General features: G+C 46.2%; 1 protein-coding gene across 1 annotated transcript in view; it reads right to left on the bottom strand.

Moving 5' to 3' along the window:
- Positions 1-1,068: 1,068 nt before the first annotated feature.
- Positions 1,069-19,308, bottom strand: part of DSCC1 (DNA replication and sister chromatid cohesion 1) — an 87,636-nt gene continuing 69,396 nt past the window's right edge. Inside the window, exons 8-9 of the mRNA XM_030218522.1 lie at positions 7,194-7,342; positions 1,069-1,372 (exon numbers count right to left, since the gene is read on the bottom strand). Coding sequence (XP_030074382.1) covers positions 1,264-1,372; positions 7,194-7,342 — 258 coding nt within the window. The 3' untranslated portion in view covers positions 1,069-1,263. The remainder of the gene's footprint in view (positions 1,373-7,193; positions 7,343-19,308) is intronic.

Here is a 19,308-nt window from a genome sequence, read left to right on the forward strand (position 1 = left end):
TAGCAATATTTGGATCTTCTCTCTGACTGCCACAAAAGTGGTCGTATCAAGATGCACCATTAGGGAGCTTTGCCTTATTTAACACTGAATCCTAGAGGTGTATCCAAACACACTATTAGGGATCAGGTGTTATCATTTTCCAAGAAGGCAACAAGAAGATAGGACACTGCTGCACACTTCGGTGCAAAAGCATAGAGACTTTCTGATTAAGAGCCTCCTTGCACCAGGTTCCCTGAACCAGATAAACTTAGTGGAGGGGTGGAGTGGCTACTGGGCCAAGAGTCCTCTGAGGTTAAGTGCTGCCTGCCAGCAACAGATCTGCCCTATGCCATAGTGTACCACAATATGCCAGCAGAAATCCCCAGCTTCCTGAACAGAGAGGTATTACAGGAGGAACAGGTTAAGAATGAAGCAAAACAGAGAAAAAGGAAAGGGGACAGGGAGTGGAGTGGAGGAGTGGCCCAGTGGTTAGGGTGGTGGACTTTGGTCCTAGGGAACTGAGGAACTGAGTTTGATTCCCACTTCAGGCACAGGCAGCTCCTTGTGACTCTGGGCAAGTCACTTAACACTCCATTGCCCCATGTAAGCTGCATTGAGCCTGCCATGAGTGGGAAAGCGCGGGGTACAAATATAATTAAAAAACAAAAAGAAGGAAGATGAGGAGCAGCTAATTTGCAGTTGTTTGGAGAAGTCAGGACCTTTCCCACCTCTGAAGATGGGGCTGGTTAAAAAAGTAGGAAGAGAAAGAAAGCAAATGGGGGGGGGGGGGAAGCTAGGGACAGGTGCACACATCCTGCTTCACAAACATCCCTCACTCCCATACATATGCTACCCACCACCTAAACCACACATATACCACACTCCATACAGTCACACACAGCCCACATTACTACCTATACAAGCCCACATTCATACATTCACATGTCACCTGCTCACTCAGTAAAACATGCTTTTGTACCATACTTTCAACTTATTTTTTTCTTCTGTATTAAGTCGTTTCTTATAGTCTGTTATTTTATGAACTGTAAATAAGTTTGTGACGTGTATTACATATTGATGTCATAAAAATTTAATTCAAAATAGCATTTATAAATAACTGTACTGTGACTAATGCATGTGTATCAAAGTATAGCCAGAATGTTTTAAGTTGTTATACTTAAAAAGTAATGCTGTAGTGCAGCACAGTGCTAGGTACCTAGAACAAAAGCTCATTAAGAATCACAACCACATTACAATTGTGCATTCTGTAATCAATATTTGGCATCAAGAAACAGGTCTTCTGGAATTGTACATTTTTATGCCGTTCTGCATGGAACAGCGGGCATACTTGGTCAGCAGGGCTCCTATCGTCTGTTTCTCTGCACACAGGTCCCTGGTTAGTAAGGATACAGATAAAAATACATGGGACAATTTTAGAACAGATTTTATATCTCCAGGAAATCACTGTGTTTAGAAATGTTTTTCATTTCTTTATTTGGAAAAGCAAAATGTTATAAATTGGAATACATATATTAATCCAAGATTAGTTTAAGACTAACAGAAGTTACACAAAGATTATAATTTATACAAGGCAGAATTATTTAAGCATTTTCTTCTCTATGCCTTGTAATATTCTTAAAATACTGCAAACCAAAAAAAAATGTCTTACCTGATAATTTTCTTTTCTTTAGTTGCAGCAGATGAATCCAGAGACTTGTGGGTTGTGTCCATCTACCAGCAGGTGGAGATAGAGCACTGTCTTCAGTTCCAATATTTTTTATTTATTTTATAAAGAGATAACAAGGCTAACTAAAAACATAATTAGCCTGTAAAACAACATAACAGGAAGGAAGCACTGTCTTATAGGATGGAATGCTCCTTGGCGATTCAGTATCTCATAAAGCAGAAGGAAACAATTATAGCATTTCTCCTTCCCCGCAGGAAACATGATAATTCAAGAACTGCAAAGAGGTAAACTGATTATAACAGTCTCTTTAAAAGTGAAAATGGATAGCCATTGCTGAAAAAAATCAACAGGGCGGGATGCTGAATTCATCTGCTGCGACTAAAGAAAAGAAAATTATCAGGAAAGACAATTTATCATTCCTTAGTGTCAGCAACAGATGAATCCAGACTGGGATGTAAAGACTTCCGCAGACAACACCGATACTCTAGAAGAGGCAGCCAACTGCGCAAAGAATCTGAATGGAAATGCCTTTAGCACGTATGCAAACAAGACTAGATTGCCACCCTACAAGTTACCGCCATAGAAAACAGACATGTCCGCCCCGAAAGCGGCTACAACTTGGTCATAAGACGCCCAGTAGCTCCAAACCTGCTAGTAAGTATGCGAATGCAACAGCCCCTTTGCCCCAGTGAGCTAGCACTGGCATGGAAGCTCCATGATGTTGTAAGGCCCCGGAGCTCAGCAAACACTAACAAACTGACAGTAGAACTGGTTGATAGTTCAGCTCGCCGTAAGTATACAAGGTTTAACTGAGGTGAAGATCAGAAGCCCTTCTAGGTGGAAAGCAGTGTACATAAGTATTGCCATACTGGGACAGACCAAAAGTCCATCAAGCCCAGCATCCTGTTTCCAACAGTGGCCAATCCAGGTCACAAATACCTGGCAAGATCCCAAAAAAGTACAAAACATTCTATACTGCTAATCCCAGAAATAGTGGATTCTCTCCAAGTCCATTTAATAATGGTCTATGGACTTTTCCTTTAGGAAGCTGGCCAAACCTTATTTTAAACCCCGCTAAGCTAACCGCCTTTACCACACTCTCTGGCAACGAATTCCAGAGTTTAATTACATGTTGAGTGAAGAACAATTTTCTCCGATTCGTTTTAAATTTACTACTTTGTAGCTTCATTGCATGCCCCCCTGCCCTAGCATATTTGGAAACAATGAACAGAAACGTCATGTCTACCCATTCCACTCCACTCATTATTTTATAGACCTCTATCATATCTCCCCTCAGTCATCTTTTCTCCAAGCTGAAGAGCCCTAGCTGCTTCAGCCTTTCCTCATAGGGAAGTCGTCCCATCTGAGCAGGAAATATTTATTTTATTTATTTATTGCATTTGTATCCCACATTTTCCCACCTATTTGCAGGCTCAATGTGGCTTACAGAGTATTGTTATGACAAAGTCATTCCATGATATCCCAGATGATCTCAAAAGGACAAAGTTCGGAGGTCCAAAAGACCACTGGGACTGCCTCCCAAAACCTACATCAAAAACTAGACCACCCTGCACAATAGTAGCTGTTCTCTAAACACCAGGTTGAGCAGAAACCCAATGGTAAGAGTGTCCAGACATGACCTCCGGAAGACACCGATGAGTAAGCCCTCAGCAAACAGTGGTTTGCTCGCAAAAAGGGAGCTGCTGCTATCTAAACACGAAGTCAAGCAGAAACCCAATGGTAAGAGCGTCCAGACTTGCCATTCGGAAGACGCCGATGAGTAAGCCCTCAGCAAACAATGGTTTACTTGCAAAAAGGGAGCCTAACAAACCTCTGCACAATGATAGAATGGTCACCCCAGTGGCACAAGCATAGCCAAGGACAGGCTGCGACCTCCAAAGACCTCAGCGTGGCTGACACAAATTAAAGACATGTAAGGAGACCTTCACAGAGGCCAGCCTTGACCCTACATCTGACAAAGCAGGAAGAGGCAGACTGCCGGACTCCTGAAAGAAATCCGAAATATGTGGCATCCAGCTAAGGCACGGCCTAGCAACAGAGAATCTGCAGAAAGCCACACACCAAGTGAGAAACCCGAAATGCCCAAGAGGAGCAGCGTTGAACCAACCAACCAGCTGTGGCTGAGCTTGACGGGGAGGTCCCAAGAGATATGGAGACGAACAGCTGAGCAGGAACCACCGAATTGGCCTGTTGTGGAATATGTTACCTAGAAGATCCTCAAAGAAAGACTCCATTGCACCCAGGTCTAGAACAGAGTCCCCCGACTCCAGCACCTGGCAGGTAAAGCTAGCTCGACTTCGGGTAAGCATGTGCTGCTGTAGAGCCACAGGAAGATGTGACATCCCCAAAACCACATAGAAAAGAACTTCCAGATACTCCCAGCTGGGCGACAGGGGAATTGGGCTTAACAGAGACCTCTCTGGAATGAACAATGGCTAGTGGGGGAGGGAGGGGGATGTTTCCATGATATATAGGGCTTTTCTTTCACGTAATAAACCCATTATGCATTATCTGTTGAAATTGGAGAAGGCACTAGGTGTATCCTACGATTAAGTACGATGGGAAAGGATATTTAAATCCTTACTGAAGGTGTCTATATCTAACAATCTAGTGGAAAGTGGATACAAAATACTTTATTGTTGGTATTATACCCCCCAGCGACTGGCCAAGATGTTTCAATTGGGGACAGCATAGTGCTGGCATCAATGTGGTTAGGAGGGGGACATGTTTCATATCTGGTGGTCCTGCCCTCAGGCCCAGACGTTTTGGACAACTGTTTTGAAATTTGTTTGTATTGTCACTAACATTTCTTACCCCGTGCAAATGGACTGTTGTCTTCTACATTTTAAGCCACGAGGAGTGAAAGGATATATTCAACGTTTAGCCACACAAATTTTTGTGGCCAGCAAACTTGTTCTTGCAGCAGAATTGAGGCAGCCTACTCTCCCTGGCCTTTGGACGATTCTGCGCAAGTTGGATTATATCCATCTGATGTCTAAAATAACTGCTTTGCGCACAGGCTATATACTGAAGTACCATCAGATTTGGGACCCATATGTATATCACATCCAAATTCTTCTTTGCTAACTGATTAAAGAAAAGGGTTGGAGGAGGCTGTCTGTAAATTAGCTTCTGCTAACGTCATTTTTTGAGTGACTGTACTGTAGCCAATATTGTACATGATTTCTTCTGGTTTATTTTTGTCAATAAAATTTAAAAAAGAAAAATGGCCAGACAACAAAGGTAGAAAAGGCATTTTATTTTGAATTTATTAACGGACATATGTTAGTTTGAGAAATGTGCATAGTGGATGTCATTTTATTGTGTTCAGTAGAAAAAGAAATACGTTTCTGTTTTTATTTGTCCACTGTTGCAGTACATGCTGAGGTTCCGAGTTCAGTTTTTGTCTACATAGTTTTATTTCTAATTTGTGATCCCTTGTTCTGTATTTGGTGAGGGTCTGTCAGTGTGATTGTAAATGGTAGGTGGGAAGATTGGAGGGGAGGCAGTGAAGAGAGGAAATTGGGGGGGGGGGGGGTCTTTATTTTCTGCCTTGGACCCTAGCATGTCTAACACTAGTCCTGACCCTTGCTGTAGCTTGTGGGGATTCCCAAGCTCCATCAGCTGAGGACCTCCTCTGAAGGCAGCCAAAACTCCCTTCTAAGCTTGTCAGATGATGCAAAATCCTTGAGTCATTGACAACTAAGCATGTGTGGGGTGCCAGCATCAATGATGCTGCTACTGCTGATGCCTGCTAAGCTTGGTAAAAGGGAGTTCTGGCTGTCTTTGAAGGAGGTCTTCAGCTGACAGAGCTTGGGGATCCTTATTAGCCAAAGTATATTTTGAGTTGGGAGGTGCCAGGGGAGGGGTGGAGAGTTGGGGGAAGGGGCGGGGCAGAGAACATTTTTGTGCCCACCCACTTTGGGCTCAGGCAGGGGTGTAGCAAGACCTCATGGTAGGAGGGGGCCAGAGCCCGAGGTTGGGGGCACATTTTGAGTGCTGCCCCACCGCCCCCTCCCCACCGCCTTGCTTCCCCCCACCCCCACCACCTCACAAACAAACAAAAACCTTTGCTGGCGATGGTCTCCAACCCCCGCCAGCAGAAGCCTTCTTTAAAAGTCTCAGCTAAGGTTGTGGGAAGTGCTCCCACATCATAGGTAATTGTTTGCTCAGCTCCCATGGATACTGCCACCAGCTCCAGAGGGGAGGGGGATTTCAGCAGAACTGTCTCACAGAAAGAAAGGAAAAAGCAAAAAACAGAGAGGAGAGCTAAGTCATGCACACACAACCATGGAAGAAAAAAAAAAACTGATGAGAGCGTAGAATGTTGTTCATTAGCACAGGAACATCTGCACATGCTCAGACACACTTTAATTAAAAAGGTTCTCTGAGCTATAGGACAGCACCGCACATAGGATCTGTCTGGAGGATGTCACCAGTAAGTGTGCCTGCATTTCCCCTGCTTGTCGATGGAGAACTTCCAGAAACATCCAGCAAGGGATACACCAGTCTACAGTATGCTGTGCTGCACTTTAAACAGTTTCCCTGAATAGTTTTACCCAATTCCAGTGATAATACATGCACTGTGCACACCTCAAGAGCATAGGGCAGACAAACATCTAGCCTTACAAGATGACTTGTTTGTTTTGCTTATGTACTTATATACTGCCTATTCACAAAAGTTCAAGGTAGTTAAAAAATACACCAAGAATGTTTTTGTGAGGTGAGAGGGAAGACTCATTTCTGGGTGGGTTGGGGGGGGGGGGGGGGTTGTCCTTCCTTACTTCCACCGCAATTAAGACACACACAGTGCTGATATCTAATACCGACTCAATTTGTTTTCGGCTTTAGGGGTCCTTTTACTAAGGCGCTGTAGACCTAACGCAGGCCTACCACATGCTAAAAGGGCACTATTGCGGGAAGCGCTGAGGCGTCCCATGGTAGTTTCTTGTTCAGCATGCGCTAATCCCACATGGGCAATGGCCACACACTAATAGGGAAATTAGCGTGTGGCCATTACAAAAAAGTATTGCACTGCAGCCATTTTACCACTGCAGCATGCGAAAACCCATACACCGACACCAGCGCTGGCCACTTTTTAGCATGGCTTGGTAAAGGGACCTCTTAACACACAACACACCTTTTTTGAATAGGTGGTAGAGAACTTAACACAAAAGATACAAGAAGGGGAATCTTTAGTAAGTAGTAACTTTTTCTCTTTCTTTTTTAAATATATTTTTTGTGCAGTCAGTGCCCAAATTACTTTTCATGCCTCTACCAAGATAAAGCTCAATATAAATTTAAGATTGCAAAATTACATTTCTTCCTTCACCTGACAAAGGCAGAATTCACTTTGTACATGCATTTCTTAAGAACCCCCCCCATTTCGACGCCCAGCAAAAAAGAACAGTCTTCAAATTACCTTTCCACTGTCCTCATTTACAAACCATGAGTCACAAAAACACTAATTCCTGCAGTGATTGTCTTTGAGCCACGAACCACTTACTCAATATATGGAGCTATGTCTGCTTCTGTCCATTTTTCCCGAATGCCAAACAGGTTGTTGAATCTTTCCTGGGTATCCTCAGGCAAGTCTTCCAGTTTTAGCAAAGATATAGTCTCTGGTCTGGAATTACGATCGAGAAGTGCTAAACCCTAGAGATTAACAGGCAAAAATTCAAATTTTGTTCCACTATGAAATAACATTTTATTAGCTTTCATATAGTCTACATCCAAAGTTATGTATAAATTGTGGGGACATGTTACCAAAGCTTGTCCACTGTCAAGGCTCAAGACTCCTCCACTTGATGATTTAAGGAAAGATAGCTTAATCATAACTTCCTTCCCAATTAGGAGTACTTTGCTAGCAGACTAGTCTAATAAGGACCAAAAAAAAAAAAAAAACCTACAAAATATGATGTTTTGCACTTCACAAATATAAAGCATGTAGTAACCGATAAGATCATTATCACAATAGAATCTTGAAAGGATGGTGCAGGCTAAGAAAATTAATGGAACAGTAATGCAAAATTCTTACACCATTTCAACCTATCAATCTCCAACAAAAGAACGTAAATCCTAACTTAAAAGCTGCTAAACTATGGCCTAAAGGCTAGATTGGCCCACAGGAAAAAAAACCCAGTGGCAGCCAAGGCTACCAGTTTCCCAGGACTCACCACTTGAAAAGATTCTACCAAAAGGCAGGCTTGGGTAAGGAAGAGAGAAGGTGAGAAAATGCACCCCATACATATTCTCCTACACTTTCACCCACTCCCTCACTCCCAGGGGGAAAAATGAAGGGGAAAGGGGACCTGAAATAAACATGGCAAAACTCCACGATGAGCAAGTTCTACAGCTGAGAAAAGAAAAGCTAGAGACGGGGCATTGGACATCCTGATAGAATTATGACAGTATCCAGTCTTCTGCATGTGTTTCCATGTAGAGCCTGGATATTCCTTGGACCAATCAGGGATACTTGTTCACGCTCTCTGAACAAGATGCAGATTGAAGAAAAAGCCTAGTGATTAGACTCGCAAGGCACAACTGAAATCTCTTGGAGCAAATGGCTGAAGTGGCCAGCAAAAATGGCCAAACCACATGGCTTCAAACAGATACTACTCACAGCATAAATTAGTTTTATATAAGGTTCATTAACATTTGTCAAACCAAATTTGCATATCTGACAGGTTACACACCCACTTTGGTTGTGTAAGCCATCAGAATTGAGGATCCACCCAAGTCCTGCCCCTTTATGACATCAGAAGTGATGCCATAACTCCTCCCTAAATCCCATCCCTTTTGGTGATATCACTGGTGGTGTATTTGACTTTTTCCTTTTCCATATACTGTAAATTGTAAAGGTTATTGTTTGACTTATTTATAGTTCCAAAGATAATTACCGAAGGTGAAGGATTCAACAAAGTCCTGATAGACTCTTGCAATAAAAGGAAGGAACTGATTCTCTCCTGAAAATTTTAGTAACAGTAGGAACAGGGCTTTTTTTGTGCTGGTATGCACTGGTACAGCGTACCAGCATTTTTTTTTCCCCAGCGAGTCCTGCACCCTTCCTCTTGCTCCCCTCTTCCCTCCTTCCTTTTTTTTTTTTTTTTTTTAACAACTCAGCAGCACGATGCAGTGATTAAGAGAGGCTGCCAGAGTCGGGACCTTCCGTCTGCGAGTCCCGCATATGGGGAAACAGGAAGTTTAAAAAAAGTAGGCGGGACTCGCAGAGGGAAGGCCCCGATGCTGGCAGTCTCTCTTAATTGCTGCACTGGCTGATGCTGGGGGCCCGGGCTCTCAAGCAGGTAGGCAGAGAGAGGAGGCAGGGGGAGGGGAAGGAGAATCGCTGGACATGGATGAGAGAGGAGGCAGGGGGAGGGGAAGGAGAATCGCTGGACATGGATGAGAGGGGAGGGCAGGGGAGAGAGGAGAATCGCTGGACATGAATGGGAGGGGAGGGGAGGGTAGGGGAGAGAGAAGAAATGCTGGAAATGGATGGAGAGGAGAGAAGGAGAGAGAGGAGAATTGCTGGACATGGATGGATGGGGAGAGAGGAGCAATGCTGGACTTGGAAAGAGGAGAGGGAATTATTGCTGGATATGGATACAAGGGAGGGAAGAGAGAGGAGAAATGCTGAACATGGATGGAGAAAATAGGCAAAAGCTGGATCCACGTTATACCTCCTCCAGTCAATTCCACGGAGGAGGACCCAGCTTTTACTTAAGGATGTTGGGCAAGAAATGAAAAAGAAAGGAGGAAAGTAAAGAAATAAATGGAAAAGAAGCCCTGGAAACGGAGTTAAGAGAACAGATAGAGAGCACAAGAATCAGAGACTGGGACCAACGTGGTCAGAAAAACAAAGTCACCAGACAACAGAGATTGAAATGAAAATAAAATGATTTTTTTTTCTGTGTTATTTTGCACTGGGTATACTGGAGCTGTAAGAGCTTACAGAAATTACTTATAAAGAAAAACAAATCACAAGTTATTCTTTTCTCCTATACTGGTATAATATTTTCAATTATGTCTGTTTATATGTGCCATGGCTGGTATAAGGGGTGTGGCTAATGTAGGTGTGGCTATCATAGGGGCAGAGCCATAGGTAGTGACCCCCGCCCATAACAAGTACCGGTACCTTTTTTCCCTACAAAAAAAGGACTGAGTAGGAGGCAATACCTTAATTGTTTTTGTGCTATACCTAAGCATTCACTGATATGACTGAGAGTCAGATTCCTGACTAGTTGAAATTAATTTGAGTCATGAATTATTTCACTACATTTCCTAATCTTCTGCCTGTGCCGATGCAGTTGTAGAAAGAAATTTCTGTTATGAGATTCTATGGTAATCAGTAGAATGTTAAACCCTGAATGTCTCATTGCTAGTAGTACAGAATTTTGTTTGCTAATGTTGTTAGTGAAAGGAGATGTTTAACAAGTGAAGTCCTACCATGGGAACCCCTGGATTTAGGTGAAGTATTTAATGTTTTCAGTTATTAGATTTATGTAAAAATGTTGCTTGATAGATGTGTGTGTCATGTACCCCAGGTAAATGAGATTCCAAAGAAATTGCCCTCAAGGAAGAATGTACCTTAATGAGTTATGTTTTGAACTGTATGGAGTAGAACTATGAAAAATTTTGAAAAAAACTCAGTCACTCTTGGGAAATTTTATGTAGAAAGAATTCCAAAAAATTATTAAGGCTGAGAGATGTTCAAGTAAATGAGAAATGTATTTATAATGAGACACTGTAAATTTGTTACCTGCCATTGTACAAATTGTGTGAACTGTATAACAGGAAATTGACAACATTGGGAATAGTCACATGGCAGGAATAGGATGTACGACAGAAGGTGACTGGAGGCCTGTATAAGTCGTTGGTGAGGCCCCACCTGGAGTATTGTGTTCAGTTCTGGAGGCCGTATCTTGCTAAGGATGTAAAAAAAATTGAAGCGGTGCAAAGAAAAGCTACGAGAATGGTACGGGATTTGCGTTACAAGACGTATGAGGAGAGACTTGCTGACCTGAACATGTGTACCCTGGAGGAAAGGAGAAACAGGGGTGATATGATACAGACGTTCAAATATCTGAAAGGTATTAATCCGCAAACGAACCTTTTCCGGAGATGGGAAGGCGGTAGAACTAGAGGGCACGATACGAGATTGAAGGGGGGCAGACTCAAAATGTCAGGAAGTATTTTTTCATGGAGAGAGTGGTGGATGCTTGGAATGCTCTCCCGCAGGAGGTGGTGGAGAGGAAAACGGTAATGGAATTCAAACATGCGTGGGATAAACATAAAGAAATCCTGTTCCGAGGGAATGGATCCTCAGAAGCTTAGCTGAGATTAGGTGGCAGCCCTGATGGTGGGAGGCGGGACTGGTGGTTGGGAGGCGAGGATATTGCTGGGGAACTTATATGGTCTGTCCCAGAGCCGGTGGTTGGGAGGCAGTGATAGTGCTGGGCAGACTTATACGGATATGGAAAGAGGATATGTTTGTCAAAACTTTAAATGAGCTATCATCATAACCCCATGAGAAATGACAGATACAAATCAAGGTAAGGTATACACAAAAAGTAGCACATATAAGTTTATCTTGTTGGGCAGACTGGATGGACCATGCAGGTCTTTTTCTGCCATCATCTACTATGTTACTATGTTATATGTATAATAGGCAGCGTGTATAGCAATAAAATTGCAGGTTGACTGGAACATATGGGTAAAGTGAATATATATACTTCCATTCCTTATTTTTACTCACTTCAAGAGACACTCTCTCCTTGTTCTCTGTGCTGTCCAGCTGTGAGACCTGACATGTGCAGTGAAGAAAAAGAAGGTATCACCCGCTGATGTGAGAGGGGGGCATAGCTAATTCAACAGATGCTATTTCAGGAGTAAAGCCCAACCATTTTCCTCACTCAGAGGAGACGTTTCTGAATTAGGGAATGGAATGCTCATCTTGAAAGCATGACGGATTACAGTGTGATCACCCTAATTCTTAATACCTCTCCATGTGCAAACAGCCTAAAGATGTTTGAAGATGTCCGGAGAAACCAAGCCTGAACTACGTCACAGTTTTTCTTATGAGAACTTAAAACAGAGTCCTTTCCTGAATAGGGAAGGGTTTTACTAATTACTTGTGGAGTGGTAAGCTCTTAGCAGGATGGAATTTTAAATATATTTGCCTGCTATGTGAGAAAAAGCAGCTTTATAAGGATAAGAATTACATGTTCGAAAAAGAAAGTGGGAAACATGACTCGTAATAAATGTAAAATTAACTCTGCAAATATCTAAAACTTCAGAGTAAAAAGATAAAGTGATTAGAAGGAAAGAAGATGGCTCAAATACTAGTGGTCATAATTGGAACTATTATTCTTTGTGTTTTATGCCAATGTACTCAAGCCTCAAAATCTATGCTTCAGTTCAGTTAGCTAACTTGATATTACCAAAACTAGCTGTTGATGCTGAATTTGAGATTGTCAAATTTTTTTCTGTGTCCATAAGTGGTCCATAACTCTCTTTAGTGAGAGTACAGACCAAAGGGGGGAGACTGTGGAAAAAAAGTCTACCTTAGGAATATACTTATTAATATAGCTCCAGTCTTTTAGACTTGAATATGCCACTAACTAACCTATATATGTAACCTGTTGCTGAATGTGTTATTACCTCACTGTAACTATGAAGAAAAGAGAATGCTGTTAGGTGACCCAGAGACCTTTAGGAATGGAAAAACATTGTAAGTCATTTGTATCTTGACTTAGGGAGCAATTTATGACTTCAACATATAAGGTAAAATTATGTATAATCATACCTGATAATTTTCTTTCCATTAATCATAGCTGATCAATCCATAGACTGGTGGGTTGTGTCCATCTACCAGCAGGTGGAGATAGAGAGCAAACTTTTGCCTCCCTATATGTGGTCATGTGCTGCCGGAAACTCCTCAGTATGTCGATATCAAAGCTCCATCCGCAGGACTCAGCACTTAGAGAATTACACCCACGAAGGGACACTCTGCCCAGCTCACCACCGCCGAAACGGGGGAGGGGAATTAACCCAGCTCATCCCCACACAAGTGGGGGAGGGGAATCCGTCCAGCTCATCCCCGCGGAGCGGGGGAGGGACACCACACCCGCCGATGCGGGGGGATCTGGCTTATCCTGCAACCGCAACCGCGGGAGGAGCTGACTGACCCTAACACCGCCGAAGCGGGAGGGGTACAAAGCTGCCCTACAGCCGCACGAAGCGGGAGGGAGTGCCGGCAGAATTTTAAGTCTCAATCCAGCCCCGTAAAACGGAGGGGAGAGGAATGCAGCAGCTCACTGTAACACAAACTCGTCTTAACTCTTGAAGAATCCAAGTGAAAAAACTTGAACACGAAGTCTTTCTGAAGTAACTGAAGACTAAACTTGAACCTGAAATGCAACCAGAATAAAAACAGTACAGATATCTGGGAGGGGCTATGGATTGATCAGCTATGATTAATGGAAAGAAAATTATCAGGTATGATTATACATAATTTTACCTTCCATATCATCAAGCTGATCAATCCATAGACTGGTGGGATGTACCGAAGCAGTACTCACCCAGGGCGGGACATTGAAATCCCTGACCTCAACACTGAAGCTCCAAACCGGGCCTCCGCCCGTGCAGCCACAGTCAAACGGTAATGCTTGGAGAATGTATGAGCCGAAGCCCAAGTTGCCGCCTTGCATATCTCTTCCAAGGAGACGGATCCGGCCTCTGCCATCGAGGCCGCCTGAGCTCTCGTGGAGTGAGCCTTCAGCTGGATAGGCGGCACCTTCCCCGCGGCCACATAAGCCGCTGCAATGGCTTCCTTGACCCATCTTGCCACTGTAGGCTTAGCAGCCTGCAGACCCTTACGAGGACCTGCAAACAGGACAAACAGATGATCCGATTTCCGGAAATCATTGGTCACTTCCAAGTATCTGATGATGACTCGTCTCACATCCAGAAATTTAAGAGCAGAGTACTCCTCTGGGTAGTCCTCCCTACGAAAGGAAGGGAGACAGAGCTGCTGATTCACATGGAAGCGAGAAACAATCTTGGGCAGGAAGGAAGGCACTGTGCGAATAGTCACTCCTGCCTCAGTGAACTGCAGAAAAGGCTCTCGACATGAGAGCGCCTGGAGCTCGGAAACTCTTCTGGCTGAAGTGATAGCCACCAAAAAGACTGCTTTCAACGTCAGGTCTTTCAGAGATGCCCTCGACAAGGGTTCAAAAGGCGGCTTCTGCAATGCTCTTAGCACCAGGTTGAGATTCCACGCAGGCACCACTGAGTGCAGAGGAGGGCGCAGGTGATTAACTCCCTTGAGAAAGCGCACCACATCTGGCTGCGAAGCCAGGGAAGCACCCTTCAGGCGGCCCCTGAAGCAAGCCAGAGCCGCTACCTGGACTTTAAGGGAACTGAGCGACAGGCCTTTCTCCAGACCTTCTTGCAGGAACGCCAACACTGAAGAAATTGGAGCAGTGAAGGGAGAAAGTGAGCCTACTTCACACCACGCTGCAAAGATACGCCAAACCCTGGCGTAAGCAGTAGAAGTAGAGCGCTTCCTCGCTCTCAGCATAGTGGCGATGACCTTGTCTGAGAAGCCCTTCTTCCTCAGACGCTGCCGCTCAATAGCCAGGCCGTAAGACCAAAGGGGGAGGGATCCTCCATCACCACGGGACCCTGATGTAACAGGCCCTGCTCCACTGGCAGCCGCAGAGGATCGTCGACTGAGAGCCTGATCAAGTCCGCATACCAGGGACGCCTGGGCCAATCCGGACTCACCAGGATTACCCTGCCGGGATGCTTTGCCACCCGGTCTAGCACCCTGCCCAACATGGGCCAGGGCGGGAACACATAGAGAAGCTCTTGTGTCGGCCACTGTTGGAGAAGAGCATCTACTCCCAGGGATCGAGGGTCCCGTCCTCTGCTGAAAAAGCGCGGCACTTGGCCATTGGCCGATGACGCCATCAGATCTAGGCTCGGCTGGCCCCAGCGCTTCGTGATGTCCAAGAACGCCTGAGCAGATAGCTGCCACTCTCCGGGCTCCAAGGTATGGCGACTGAGAAAGTCCGCCTTGACATTCATGACTCCGGCAATGTGGGCCGCTGAAAGCTGCTCCAGGTTCGCTTCCGCCCACTGGCAAAGATTCATAGCCTCCTTGGCTAGAGGGGCGCTCTTGGTACCTCCCTGGCGGTTGACATAGGCCACAGCCGTGGCATTGTCCGACAGGACCCGTACAGGCTTCAACACCAGTACCGGGATGAACTCCAAAAGCGCCAACCGAATGGCTCTGAGTTCCAGGAGGTTGATAGACCACTTTGCCTCTGCAGGAGACCAGAGCCCCTGCGCTGTCCTTCCCAAGCAGTGGGCTCCCCAGCCCGACAACGAGGCGTCCGTCGTGACGACAATCCACTCTGGGGTCACCAGAGGCATTCCCGCAGACAACTTGTCTGTCTGCATCCACCAGCTCAGCGCCTTGCGCACTGCTGGGTCCAAGGGAAGGCGCACAGCATAATCCTCCGACATCGGAGTCCAGCGCTGCAGCAAAGAGTGTTGAAGTGGTCTCATATGAGCCCTGGCCCAGGGCACAACTTCCATCGTGGCCGTCATAGAGCCCAACAGCTGCACATAGTCCCAAGCCCGAAGGGGAGAGGCTACTAGGAACTGGTCCACCTGAGCCTGAAGTTTGACAATCCGATTGTCTGGCAGGAAAATTCTGCCCACTTGGGTGTCGAATCGAACTCCCAGGTACTCCAGGGACTGAGTCGGGCGCAGCTGGCTCTTCTCCCAGTTGAAGATCCATCCCAGGGAGCTCAAAAGAGCAACTACCCGGTCCACAGCTTTGCCGCACTCTGCATAAGAGGGGGCTCGGATCAACCAGTCGTCCAGATAAGGATGGACTTGTACCCCTTCCTTTCGTAGGAAGGCCGCGATGACCACCATTACTTTGGAAAAGGTCCGCGGAGCAGTAGCCAACCCGAAAGGGAGGGCTCTGAACTGGAAGTGTCGTCCCAGGACTGCAAAACGCAGAAAGCGTTGATGAGGAGGCCAGATGGGAATATGCAGGTACGCTTCCTTGATGTCCAAGGATGCCAGGAACTCTCCTGCCTTCACTGCCGCTATAACAGAGCGGAGAGTCTCCATGCGAAAGTGCCGCACTTTCAAGGCCCGATTGACCCCTTTGAGGTCGAGGATAGGCCGGACAGAACCTCCTTTCTTTGGTACCACAAAGTAAATGGAGTAACGTCCCTTGCCAAGCTGACTTTCTGGCACCGGAACGACCGCGCCCAGGCGGATCAGATTGTCCAAGATCTGCTGCACTGCCACAGCTTTGACCGGAGACTTGCAGGGAGAGAGTACAAACCCGTCTTTTAAGGGTCGGCAGAACTCTAGTTTGTAGCCGTCTCTGATGACTTCCAGCACCCACGCGTCTGAAGTTATTGTGGTCCACTCGCCCAGAAACGAGGACAGCCGTCCTCCAATCTGCACTGGGGCGTGGACCAAGACCCCGTCATTGGGTACGAGACCCTGGGGGAGGACCGGAGGGAGCACCTCCGGGACGGCGGTCCTCTGCGAAAGGAATGCTGCTTGGGGGAGAAATTCCTCTTGAAGGAAGAGGGGGCAGAGGAACCCGACTTGCCCGGGCGGTACCGACGGGCTTCCTGCAACCGTCCTCTGGAGGTACCGGGACGAGAACTAGCCCGAGCCCTGACCTCTGGTAATTTCTTGCCCTTAGACGTGCCGAGATCGGTCACGATTTTGTCCAGCTCGACCCCAAAGAGCAGCTTGCCTTTAAAAGGCAACCTAGCCAGGCGGGATTTAGAGGCGTGGTCAGCAGACCAATGTTTCAGCCAAAGCCACCGCCGCGCAGAGATTGTCTGAGCCATGCCTTTCGCTGAGGCCCTCAAGACATCATACAGCAAGTCTGCCAAATAGGCTAAGCCTGATTCCAGGGCCGGCCAATCAGCCCTCAAGGAATGATCCGAGGGGGAAGCCCGCTGCACCATAGTCAGGCACGCCCTGGCCACATAGGAGCCGCAAACTGAGGCCTGCAAACTTAAAGCAGCCGCCTCAAAGGACGACCTTAAGGCCGCCTCCAATTTCTGTCTTGGGCGTCCTTTAGGGCCGTGCCACCTTCCACCGGCAACGCCGTTTTCTTAGTCACCGCAGTGATTAAAGAATCCACGGTAGGCCACAGATAGGCCTCACGTTCACTCACAGCCAAAGGATAGAGGCGGGACATAGCCCTAGCCACTTTAAGGCTCGCTTCTGGGACATCCCATTGAGCCGAAATTAGGGTGTGCATGGCATCATGCACGTGGAAGGTTCTAGGCGGGCGCTTCGTCCCCAGCATAATGGCAGAGCCAACAGGGGCTGAGGGAGAGACGTCCTCCGGAGAGGAAATCTTCAAAGTGTCCATGGCCTGTAACAACAGGTTGGGCAAATCCCCTGGGCTAAAAAGCCGCGCTGCAGAGGGGTCATCCGCTCCATCCGAGCGGGGATCCGTCTCCTCCAAGGAATCCGCAAAGGACCGTTGGGAGATCTCAGACACGCTGCCCTCATCTACATCGGAGGAGACAAATTCCTCCAAGGCCTGGGAATCAACCCGAGGGCGTTTACCTCTGGGAACCTCAACCTCTTTACCAGACGAGGGAGCAGGGGCAGCGTTTTGCATGAGGAAAGCCTGATGCAGCAGCAAAACAAACTCGGGGGAGAAACCCCCCAGACTGTGCACTTCCGCAGCCTGGGCAAAAGCCCTAGACGCACCCTCAACCGGCGCTCGTAAGAGCGGGGGAGAGACATGCTGCGCATCCAAAATGGCGTCCGGCGCGACACTCCGCGAAGGAGCCGCGCGGGAAGAACGGCGCTTAACTTTAGCCGCTTTTGTGCCGTCGCCCAAATTAAGGGCGTTCATGGCATTAATGTCTCCAACCTCAAGGGCGGCCCACGAAGAAGCCGTCCGAGCCACGTGGCCGGCCAAGATGGCGGAGGCGAGGAGCGGGGGATGGGCGTTTATGGCGGGAAAAACCGCCACGCCGGAGGAAGGACCGGGACATTCATCGGTCACGAAACTGTCACCCAACAAGGGCGAATCAGGCTGTAAGACCCCCGCATCCCCTCTAGAAGCGCTCAAGCGATCCGGGGAGCGACCCTTTGTGCCCTCGCCCTCCAACGCCATATGCCACGAGGAGAAGAATCGGGGAACCCCCTGCCCGCTATAAAAAGGTAAAAATTACCTGCTGTCCGCTCCGAGCTGTAACGAACTGGTGTCCCAGTGAGTAGCTGCAATGAACGTTTAAATAAACGTCGAAATAAACGCCTTTAAGGACGTTTAAAATTCATTTTTTTTTTTTTTTTTTAACGGAGCCAGCGGGAGGGGGGAGAAAAGGAGGGACCTGGCACCACCAGGTTTGCACTTGCTCAAAAGAGCCCTCAACCCCAGGCACTCAGCAAAACCTAAAAATTAGGCTTGGAGGCCTAGCCAGAGCTGCTGCTGTGTGTGACCACCACCTGCTGAGATAGAGAACATACTGGGGAGTTTCCGGCAGCACATGACCACATATAGGGAGGCAAAAGTTTGCTCTCTATCTCCACCTGCTGGTAGATGGACACAACCCACCAGTCTATGGATTGATCAGCTTGATGATATGGAATGGGTAATTTGATGGTCAGAGGGTGAAGGAGACTATCAGAGGCAATAAACCATATGCATGCAGTCATTATTAAATTAACCTATGCTCCTGTAATAATTAATTTTTTTATGTATTCTTTTGATTCTGTGTTTAAGATGTCAAATTCTCTATGTGGCCTAGTGGTTAGGGTGGTGGACTTTGGTCCTGGGGAACTGAGTTTGATTCTCACTCCAGGCACAGGCAGCTCCTTGTGACTCTGGGAAAGTCACTTAACCCTCCATTGCCCCATGTAAGCCGCATTGAGCCTGCCATGAGTGGGAAAGCGCGGGGTACAAATGTAACAAAAAAACTAAAAAAAAAAAAAAAAAAAAACTACATAAGGAGCTGGCCTTTGTCCAGAGTTTAGAACATACCTTGTCTGCCTTTGAGACTTGTATATCCTCTTATATTGATATATTAATAAACAATTGTTTAATCTGAGCATGGGCTAGTGCTTTTAATTAAAGTTCTACAGAACCACATCTTAAAATTTTGAGAGTTGTTCTGGATAAGTACCTTACATTTGAAGTCCACGTGCAGAGTGTTGCCACTAAAGTTTTTAGGTAATTATGGAGGCTTAGATGTACTAGGGCATATTTTGAATTTGATGTATTTCAAGTTAATTCTTCAAACTTTTGTCCTTGCCTACATAAATTATTACAATATCATTTATGCAGGCTGTAAAGAGTCAGTTTGTAAAAAGCTTCAGACACTGCAGAACACGGTGGCTCGAATTATTAGGGTGCCCAAATTTTAGAGAGTTACCCTTCTGTTGGTGGTGCTGCATTGGCTCTCAGTGGAGGCACGTTTTAATTTTAAACTTTTCTCCCCGATTCATCGTACTTTATATATAGTACCCCAGCATATATGTGTGACTTAAATTTAACTGCCCAGACAAAACTCACATTTAGATTCTACAGAATTTTTAATTTTGTATTACCCTAT

The sequence above is a fragment of the Microcaecilia unicolor genome, chromosome 1 (genome assembly GCF_901765095.1).
Source record: "Microcaecilia unicolor chromosome 1, aMicUni1.1, whole genome shotgun sequence".
Taxonomy (NCBI): domain Eukaryota; kingdom Metazoa; phylum Chordata; class Amphibia; order Gymnophiona; family Siphonopidae; genus Microcaecilia; species Microcaecilia unicolor.